An 11,062-nucleotide genomic window follows, 5' to 3' on the forward strand; every position below is an offset into this window, starting at 1 on the left:
AACAAAATATTAATTTAAAATAATCTATAAGAAGCTTATATCTAAATAAATAAGGAATGTTTTTGGAGGGGTCTGAATCATAGTCAGGGGGGGGGGGGTGCTAAAGCCCCTCCCCCTTCTACTATAAATGCCTCTATACTTGGGCCCTATTTATTGGTCGCACACCCACCAATATGTACCAAGTTGCGGCACTGTGGGTATTGTAGTTTAATTTAAATGTAGTGCAGTACCCCCAGTACATAAACATTATTTTTAGTATATTAATACCTATTGTCGTTGTAGACGTCTTGTAGCCCACACTCTTACCAGTGGCACGTCAAGAATCAAGATAACATAATCCCCAACAAAAACATAACCGTGAACTCCCTACCAAAAAAGTCGGCCTATCAAAGTAGTGAAATCTACATTGTGGCCAAGTCTGCTATTTTTTAATTCATAACCTCACTGCACTCCTACATTGAAGAGCAACACTCCTCTTTTATTTTCATTGTTTAACACTTGGCCAGTTTCTAAATGAAGTATAAACTAGACTTGACCGCAATGTAGATACCACTACAATGATTCGCTGTCTTTTTTGAGAAAAAATCTGAACCTTTAACTTTTTTATGAGTTCTTATCTCCCCAGTCCCCATTACCCCATTAAGTCATAAGTGCGAGTACATTCGATAATGATGTTTTATGCCAGTTTCTGAATGAGGCATAAACTAGACTTGCCCGCAATGTAGATACCACTACTATGATTCACTGTCTGTTTTTGAGAAGAAATCTAAACGTTTTTCTTTTTTCTGAGTTCTCTTCTCCCCACCACCCACGTAAGTCATAAGTGAGTACATTCGATAATGATGATTTTAGATTTATGCCTCATTCAGAAACTGGCCAAGTGTTAAACAATAAAAATAAAAGAGGAGTGTTGCTCTTTAATGTAGGAGTGCAGTGAGATTATGAATTAAAAAATAGCAGACTTGGCCACAATGTAGACTTCACTACTTTGATAGGCCGACTTTTTTGGTTGGGAGTTTGGAACTTGGCATTTTTTCACGGTTATGTTTTTGTTAGGGATATCATTTATTTTTGCGGGCTTTAGCATCGTGGACGACGTGTTGTTATTTATTTTTTTTTTTTAATTAAAATTTTTTTTTTATATGTCGTAGATTTTCTCTTGTATATTTTGTATTTGAATAAAATAAATGTACGAAAACATTATTATGTTATTATAATATATTATATATAAGTCAACTACAAACAATTCCTTATTACCATATTGTAACGCTATTTGAAAGTAAACGTTTATGCGTGCTAAGCGCGCAACTTCATACGTTTAGAAATACACTCACTGAACTACTGAAGCGATATTAATTTTGAAAAAAATTCAATTTTTAGATTTTTCCCTTTAGTTACACTGTAAGACCTACCTTTGTGCCAAATTTCACGTTTCTACTTATACGAGGAGTGTCTTATAATTTTGATGATCAGTGAGTGAGTCAGTAACAATTTTGCAAATTTTGAAATGGCACAATATTAAGGGCTCATTTTCTTAAAGCGTCCTAAACTACTCGAGATTAATCTGTGTTTTAAATTTCAAAAGTTTATCTTAAGAGGAAACAGAGATATATATGTTAGAAAAACTGGGCGAATTGGTTCGTGTAAAGATACACTGGCATTTCTGCACTGCTCGTTCATCATTTTTAGTATTATAAGTTAAATAGCCATAGTCATGTACCAGCTGATGCGCAAGTGACAGCGAAAGACTATATGTCTATATAACTCTTGTTTTGTCAGTTAAACGGAATTAAAATATATAATATAATTGTTAATTATAAGTTGTAAACAATCAATATCGTATTGTTCTATGATAAACACGATATTATATTATCAGCCATTACTTAAATTGTGCATGCTAAACACAGGATACAACTTCAAACCACATTATTAATATTACGGTCTACTCGAGATACAGTAAACGATGAGCAAGATTAAAGTGCTGAAAATAGATGGTGACAAAGGCGTAAAAATTATTAGTTCAAAAATCTCAAAAAGAGTATATTTCATAAACATTTTGATTATTGTGTAAATAATTAAATTATGCAAACCATAATAACTTTTTTTACTTTGACTCACCACAAAGTACCAACTTGATTCACTTTACTACCCAAAAAGATTCAAAAATTGAAGTATTTTTAAACTATAAAAGGTGTTTGCAGACAAACAAAAACACATCATTGTAAAACCAATATATGCTCAGAATGACAGAATCTAAAATATAACATTCGATTTAAAGTAATGATACCTCATCAAACCAAGTAGTTTGGATTTTAAATGCAGTGTACCTTTATGAAAAATTTATTACATACTGTGTATCTGGTAATTAGTGATTAACTACTGCTGTTTGTAACTATGATATCAAATAATACAAAATCGTAGCCAATTGAGACAAATTGTTAATCAAACTATTTTTTTATAGTTTTACTATAGTTACAAAATTGATTCTGATAACTCACCATGCCTTCTTATCCCTGTTTGAGATACTTATTTTTGTAAATTGTTAACAATTTTACTTGGTAATTTCTATTGAGTATCCATATAATTAAGTAATTTATGTGATTTGTCCGGTTTGTGGATAGAGGACTAAAGCAGCATGGATTATAATAAGCAGACTAGCCATGTACTTACGCTAACTGAAACAAATTTTATATGTACAAGGTCTCTACAGGCTACAATCTTTAATTTTATGGCTGAAAACCTCATTACAAAAAAACTTCACAACACCCTAGAACACTTTATACAAATATATATATAGCATGTATCAATATGTATATTATGTATAAATAGGTATCATACAAATAAATATAAATATGTCATTATTAAATTTAAGTAGATTTCCTATCATTTCATATTTTACAAATTAAATTTAAGTAAAATCATCGATTACTACTGATACTAATACTATTGATACAGTAGCTTTATTATTATGAAAATCTAATATAGTAACTACTATTATGCAGTGTAAATATAAAATATGTTATACAAAATTTTAATTTGAGTGGAGTGATAATAGAAATTTTACTTTTCTAATCTATAATTATAATTTATAACAATTATAAAAATATGTAATTTATTAGGCAGTTTGCTATCTATATTTAAATTCAATCAACTTTTATTTACAAAGTATTTTTCATTATCATTATAATTATATGAATTGTACTGAAAATAAATCAACTTTATAAATTACAATCAGAAAATATTTGTTCTAAAAAGTACAAATTAAAATGTTCCATTCATAAAATAAATGTTGGTCATATTATTTTAATTTAAATTACATCAATTATATTGGAATAGAAAAAAATATTTCTTTATCAAAAGAAACATTAAACATCATATTTTTTTCAATAATGGACTTATTAATAAAAAGGAAATTTTTGAATAAAATATTAATAACCTTCTTGCCATTGTTTGGTATCTAGCTTTGCTTGAATGACTTCCAATTGTCTTTTAGCTTCACATTGTGGGAAATTTTGTAAATCATAATATTGTGGAGCATATTTGAGTAACCATTCCGCTAAATAAAAACAGTTAACAATTATTATAACATGGTTTACAATAATGTTAATTAAATCAAACACTTACGTTTTACTTCACTAACAGTCCTTATGTAATTTTTGGTGGTTAATACAAACTCATTGTAAATTACCCATTCAGGTTTATGACCTAACACTGTTGAGGGATGCAATTGGACTGTTTGATTGTCTTTTATTGTTAAATAATGTCCAGTCCGTTCTAAGTGGGCAACCTTAAAAGTTAGATAAGTAGTTATAAAAACATTTATACATCATATCATACAAGAATTTAACTATTCAAGGTAACAAAATAAAAAATAAAAATTGAGGACTTCATAAGAATTATTTGAAACCCTGATAATTTTCATAAAATTAATTTTTAGTTGGGCGAGTACTTCACTGAAAATATTCAAGTCTAATTCATCTGGTTTATATTTCATTAATAATTAATTTATAATTCATTGGAAAAATAAATTAAAACTATTAATATTTTGAAACCCAATATTTCCCAAATATTAAATTGTTCTTATACCTAATACCTACGTCCTACATACTTATACTCCGCGCGGAATAAGAATGTACCTCGTCGCGCAGGAGGACACCGGTTTCCCACCCGCAACCTTCTCATAGTTATAAACATATAGTTATAGTCATAAGCCCGACCCGAGCGCGACAAACCTGTTTTGGACCGCCGCCCAGGTACGTTCTTATTCCACGTGGAGTATAGAACAAACAAGTAAGTAAAAAGTAACTCTGCAATTTCCATGTAAGTGGACAATTTTTAAATACCTATTCAAACAGTTTTGAATTTTCAAACAATAAAAATTGTTTGAGTACTCAATAAATAAATAAATAATAATTGCCTAATTCTATTAGGTTTGTATCAACTTGTGAAGAATAATTAAAATATCTTACCTGCATAAAGAATCCTGTAGTTAGAGATTTACGTATATTTAAATAATAATCCTTGGAAGTAAACTCTGTGGATGTTCGTTTTAAATTGAAACGGTCCATGATACGAGATAGTTGTTGACGGACATTATCACCAGACTTCAATGATCGATAGTTAATAAAATTATCATAGCACCATTGAGGATCTTCATTATCTAATTTAAAATGATTAAAATTTAATATCATATACCTATATCATGGCATTATAAGTTTAAATTTAGATTCTAACTTACTTTGTTTAAATGCATGATAGATATTGAGTAAGGTAAGATGATCCCCATCGATGTGGGCAAACCTCATTTTTGAGTCGTCGGATGCTTTCTTTGCTTCAGATGGTCGAACAAAACATTGTGGGACTAAACAAGACAATCAGGGGAGGCAGGCCAGACGGGTACGCCCGGATAAGGCCATTGTGCCTCATTTAATAACCAGCAACACACACCTAAGTAACTAACCTTATGTTAAAACCCTACCATTACACTTTGCAATTATGTTTTTTTTTCTTTTTGAAAAATTAATTAAAAGAATAGACTAGACAAATATGCTATACACTAAATATTAAGTTATTTTGCTTATGTAGAAAAACATATTATGCATTGATAAAAATATTAACAAAATGTTTTACTAAAAATTCTAATGTCATTGATATTAATTATTTAAAATTTGTTGAAAAGTGCAAAATAAGATACATAAAATGAATAATAAATACAATTAAATGTAAGATCAATCTCAGATTGTGTAAAGAAAATTAACTTATTGTAATAAGAAAATGTTGATCAGATTTAGTAATAAACAGAGTACAGAGCATTTGCTTTTTTTTGCTTAATTTAAAATTTAGCAAAGTGCTATAGAAATTTATGTCATGTACAATGATTACAAATTTGAAGTTTGAAAGTGCTTATTTATTTATTTATTTAAATGACTTTTTTAGGCTTAGAATTTTTAATGTTTAATTTCATTGAGTTAAACATTTTTTACTTTGAGATGACTAGATATATTATGTTATTATAATATTAATAAATTTGTTTTTAACAGTTTAGAAAACATAATGCTCAGTGTCTTATTGATGATTTTTTTTTTTAGGTTATACCATTTAGGTTCATTTAGGTAATAATTATTTAATTTGAAAAATCTATTTTAAACCACAATAGATCTAAATTTAAATCATATATTCATTGGAAACTATTCTAATGTGCAATCTACTGTATGTTATATTGTTTAATTTATAAAAATTATTTAGTGATGAATAGGCATCATATAAATTATTATATCAAAATGGTTACATTAAGAAAGAGTTAACCACAAAAATAACTTTATTGATCCTACTACAGGAGGTAAAATTCAACATATTGAAAATGTATGGTATAAGATAGAACTTTAATGTTCTGGGACTCTTAGCAATGGGGTAGCATAATGAAGGTAGTTACAAAAATAATGATGCCATTCGGTTTCTGGCAAAATAATTAAAAAATAAATATTTTTTACAACTTTGCAGAAAATATGCAAAGGTGCATTATAACTATATTTTTATTAAAGATATAATAATCAATATTAGGTACATACTACAACATAGTATATCACACACAGGATTGGTGCCCATTAGGTTCACTAATAATGATAATGATGAGTTATATCTAATAGTGATAAATATATAATATGATTATTAAATTATGAACCACTAATATTTTGCGTTCAGCGAATAAAGTATTTATGTTAAGAAAGTTAGGTACCTTAGATTTTTTTTATGTGCATGTATCTTAAATATAAACTGTGCTTTATATTATATGGATGAAATTGTTTTTTATAGCAAACAAAACTTAAAAAATAGTAACAATAGAATTATCCAAAAAAAGTTATGCAACATTAGAAACTTGTAAATTGAGTTGTATAAAATATAAAATTTGTGTAAGGGAAAAAAATTAAAGCTCAGTTTGCATGTTTGTATAAAATTGTTCTTTTAAAGAATAAAATTGGATTGGAAAAATTCTAAAAAAATTAGAAAAATAAAAATACAGGGGTGCAACTTCTATGTACGTATGAAATATTACTAATAGGTAACGTGAACAAAAAATGAATATTTTAATTGTAACGCTGATAAAGTTATACTTTGTACAATACTGACTATAATTAAAGGTACATTTAATGACAAAACAAGGTACAAAAATGATGCTAATTAGTGTCATCTGCAGTGAACGTGTCTAATAAATTCTTAAACATCAGAAATGAAAGGTATCCAAAAAGTTTTAATAATATTTGAATTTTATAACTAAGTAGTTTCTTTGTAACCACAATCAGTTTAATGCATGTTAATGAAATGGAATACTTTAGAAAGTGTCAATGTAAAATGTGCCAATGCAATAAATAAAACATAAGGTACTGACAGAACTTTCTGAAGTCTACCCATACAAAATATTAGTAAAATATATTAAAATATATATCAATATATATCCTTCAAAACTTAAAATTGATCAATGCCTAACAAAACTGTTTTGTAAATGAATGAGCACTTAAATTGTAGGTAGTTAAGTACTGATTATTTATTTTCCCAAATATAAAAATAACGGAAAGTATAAAGTATAAAAAAATGTTATTTTTCAATTATAAAATTGACTAACCTGACAACATAGCTGTTATCGAAAGGATTTCATTAGAGCAACTAAGTGAACATGAAGCAATCAACATCTTTGCTAACTGTGGATCTAGAGGAAACTCAGCCATGATATTGCCCAAATCGGTAAGATTACCATCATCGTCTAGAGCTGATAAATAGTTAAGTAACTCCAAAGCTCTCATTAAAGTTTCTGGTGCTATAATTTTCAAATTTATTATGAGTCATGAAATTAAATTCAATGAATTATTTAATAAAATATGTGACATTTACCTGGAGGATCCATAAAATCAAAATGTACTAAATCATCGATACCCAGTTTCTTTAGTTGTAACACTACTGAACCTAAATTTGAACGTAATATTTCAGGATATGTATTTTCTTGCATTTCATTTTTGTATGCTTTCTCGGTATATAACCTATGTTATAGATAAAATAATAGTTATAGTATTTAACAATTTATTAAAAAAATAAAAAAAATTGACAAAAAGCAAGTTACCAACCATTTGCAGTTGTAAATACATTTTTAATTAATATCATACCAAGGTAAAATAAAAAAAACATTTAAAGTCTAACTGTCTTCTGAAAACACAGACAAGTGTATTTAATTATTACACACATCATGTGTCAATTTGATATGTAACTTATTACATTTTGAGCTGGTGGTAATTTACATTTGATACTAATATTTAATAAGATAAATCAATTTACCTGAAACACTTTCCTGCTCTTGTACGGCCCGCACGACCAGCTCTTTGTTGTGCAGAAGCTTTACTAATAGGAGACACGAGCAATGACTCAACACGAATACGAGGATTATATACCTATTTAAAAATGTATTTTAGTATGACTATATTATATATTTCTATTGTTAAACAGTACTTTTTGTTTGGCAAATCCAGGATCTATCACAAATACAACTCCATCAATGGTTAAAGATGTTTCAGCAATATTTGTGGAAACTACTACTTTACGACCAATAGCTCCATTTGCCTTATTTGGGGGAGCTGCCTCAAAAATTCTTTGTTGTAAATTTGGAGGTAGAGTAGAATATAATGGAATACATTTTAATTCACCAACATCTGGACCTAAATTGTCAATTTCTTTTTTTATTCTCTTACAAGCTTCTTCAATTTCCTAAAACAAAGTTATTCATACATTAATACCTATAAACATTATATAAAAATTAAATATTACTTCTTGTCCTGTAAGAAAAAGTAAAATATCTCCAGCCACTTCTTCACACATATGGATTTGAATTACTGTACGAATTGCTGCTTCTAAATAATCTCGTTCCGGTTCTGGAGTATAAAATATTTCTACAGGGAATGTGCGACCAGGAACATTCATAAGTGGGGCATTATCGAAATATTGCTGAAATAAAATAAGTTTGAATATATAAACCAATCAAAAAATTTAAATAAAATTAATATAGTAGGTAAATTAATTTACTTGAAATTTTCCAGCATCTAACGTAGCGGACATAATAACTAATTTAAGATCCTTTCTCTGTTTAATAACTTCTTTAAGAACACCCATTAATATATCTGTAGCTAAAGTTCTCTCGTGAGCTTCGTCTAGAAGAATAACTTGATATGTTTCTAACATGGGATCAGACATACCTTCACGGAGCAACATACCATCTGTCATGTATCTATACAAATATTTACAAGTTTAAATTTATAATTCATTATTCAATAAGCTGATTAAATGTCATTACTTTAAAAGTGTTCTGGATGAAGAACAATCCTCAAAACGTATACTGTAACCAACTTCAGAACCAAGGCACACATCCATTTCTTCAGAAACTCGCTGAGCTACAGACATAGCAGCTACTCTTCGAGGTTGAGTACATGCAACACCTTTACGACCACATACTGAAGAATATTCTACACACCTAATAAATTGAATATTGATTAGATTAATAAAAAATATGTCTTTGGATGAAAATACAAAATTGATGATCCACACAATTTATTTACCATTGTGGTATTTGAGTAGTTTTTCCTGAACCTGTTTCACCGACTAGCACAATACACTGATTATTCTTTAAAAGACTCATAAACTCATCTTTGTACTCAAATACAGGCAATTGTATTCGTTTCTTATGAAGTTCAAAATACCTAAATGTTCAAAGTAATATATAAGTGTTAATATGGTACAAGATAAATAATATTCAAACCAAAAATTTCCTAGCTAACTTACTTAGGAGTAAATGGTAGATTAGTGTAAGGATTTGTCTGTAATTGAGTTGAAGAACTAGGTTTCATATACACTTGTCCTCCTCCTTCAGCCCTGAAAAAATAAAAATCATGATTAATAAAGTATTCAAATAGATAGATAGATATCTTTTATACATTTTTGTTCATCACACGGTAAATAGTTTAATTTAATATTTTTTTTATCTATATCAATAAAAATTAATTTAATAACATGAAGTTATTTGAAGATTGATAGTTAACATAAATATAGCAGGTACCACAGTGACAAATCTATTAGGATTAATAGTGCATACAATGTATAGTAGATAAATGTAGTCGATTAATAATATTTTAATAATTGATATTGTTTGATAAGTTTTTGTTTTTAATGTAGCATTAATTTGGATTAGAATACAATTCGGTACTAAACTGCTGATCTAGTTTATAAATAAATGTTTGATTACAGATAGATATTATATAATTCTATAAAGGAAGATACATATACTATTAGTACAGGAACACACATGATATTTTAACCAAAATATAAGTAGGTACTTAAATATATCAATGAAGAAGCATACATATTATTTTAAAAACTTTAAGGTCACACAGTACTATTATCGACTACCTTCCTAACGTGCGTTTAACACTAAAGCTTGTGAAATGTCAATACCAAAGTTGATTGGGTTAGTTGAATCAGAGACATAAAGCGTTTGAAAAAGTTTCAGCATTACAGCAATGTACAGTGAAGATGTTACTTGTATAATGTACAATAATATTATCTTTCATACATGATAACCATAATTATGCTCACTTTTTGTTTTTGGTGATGTACGGATCAATTATATCCAGACGTCGTTTAGACATGATGGTGGCGTTCGTTTCGTGTAATCTTCGTACACGTGATATTGAAACAAGCGGAACTCGTAAGACAGCAAGCTCATGCACGCCTACTTCTGATAGAATGTCTGGAAATCGTGTCGTTCGTGTCGAAACAATTCATTTATGTACGTGAAAACGTAGTGTAAACGGACAAACATGAAACAACGACAATCAAAAATGGCACACACAAAACAAGTAACATGTGAGATGCCACTGAGATTGTGAGCGCCAGAGCGCCAGGAAAATAGGTGCGAGATCGGTAAAATGTTCACCGCTAAGCACATTAGGACAACACTGAAGAGTTAAGAGATAATATGGGACTTGACGGGCGGTGAAGTGGCGGTAGTTGGCAACAATGTGAGATGTAAACAATAATCTCATGGATGTCGTGGGAAACCGGGCTCGAGCATCGGGGATTGAACGGGGATTGGTCACACTGTTTTAGAAAAGTTTCCAGATAAGATAAGATTGTTTTTAACACGGTTTAAAACCATAGACCTTATACTAATAGACGGTACGTGGTAGTAGTTCCGGTGTCCAAGCGTGACGGCGCTGATCAAGGTAGTACACCGTACACTGCACATGCGCATTAGATGATACAATACTCTGTATATTACTGTATATAATATATATATATCACTGTAGCGTAGACCGCACCACCCACCCGCATCCCGCCTGGATGTTCCGTCTATTAGTATAAGGTCTATGTTTAAAACACGGTTTAATCTAAGACCGTGGTTTAAGATATTATATCATTTATATATATCTATTTACTATGGCTCGCTGATCCCGTGCACTTCGTTTCCCGTTATGTAGACAGTGACATAATATTGTAGACTATATCTTAGTCCGTGGCGATTATAATA

At 29.3% G+C, this 11,062-nt stretch overlaps 1 protein-coding gene across 2 annotated transcripts; it reads right to left on the reverse strand.

Moving 5' to 3' along the window:
* Nucleotides 1-2,790: 2,790 nt before the first annotated feature.
* Nucleotides 2,791-10,480, reverse strand: LOC100166830 (putative pre-mRNA-splicing factor ATP-dependent RNA helicase PRP1). 2 transcript variants are annotated; one of them, XM_001945136.5, is made up of 14 exons: nucleotides 10,129-10,475; nucleotides 9,319-9,408; nucleotides 9,096-9,236; nucleotides 8,834-9,010; nucleotides 8,566-8,767; nucleotides 8,311-8,487; nucleotides 7,996-8,250; nucleotides 7,825-7,937; nucleotides 7,387-7,532; nucleotides 7,121-7,312; nucleotides 4,739-4,861; nucleotides 4,470-4,660; nucleotides 3,625-3,787; nucleotides 2,791-3,556 (listed from the first exon to the last, which is right to left on the reverse strand). In XM_001945136.5, exons 1-14 carry the CDS (start codon nucleotides 10,179-10,181, stop codon nucleotides 3,429-3,431), a joined length of 2,151 nt encoding a protein of 716 aa, XP_001945171.1. In that variant the 5' UTR covers nucleotides 10,182-10,475; the 3' UTR covers nucleotides 2,791-3,428. The 2 variants fall into 2 exon arrangements, 1 of the variants encoding a protein (XP_001945171.1); XR_003839138.1 differs by lacking the exons at nucleotides 2,791-3,556; nucleotides 3,625-3,787 and having other exon boundaries at nucleotides 4,635-4,660; nucleotides 4,739-4,947; nucleotides 10,129-10,480.
* Between the last annotated feature and the right edge of the window lie 582 nt (nucleotides 10,481-11,062).

Source organism: Acyrthosiphon pisum, chromosome A1, assembly GCF_005508785.2.
Source record: "Acyrthosiphon pisum isolate AL4f chromosome A1, pea_aphid_22Mar2018_4r6ur, whole genome shotgun sequence".
NCBI lineage: Eukaryota > Metazoa > Arthropoda > Insecta > Hemiptera > Aphididae > Acyrthosiphon > Acyrthosiphon pisum.

What these genes read in the sequence shown, in the direction of transcription:
- LOC100166830 (XM_001945136.5), bottom strand. Translation starts at nt 10,181, where the DNA reads ATGTCTAAACGACGTCTGGATATAATTGATCCGTACATCACCAAAAAC. An exon ending in CTGGATTTGCCAAACAAAAA is followed by an intron (nt 7,938 to 7,995) that starts GTACTGTTTAAC and finishes ATTTTTAAATAG; the next exon opens with GTATATAATCCTCGTATTCG. An exon ending in CTACAGGATTCTTTATGCAG is followed by an intron (nt 3,788 to 4,469) that starts GTAAGATATTTT and finishes CTAACTTTTAAG; the next exon opens with GTTGCCCACTTAGAACGGAC.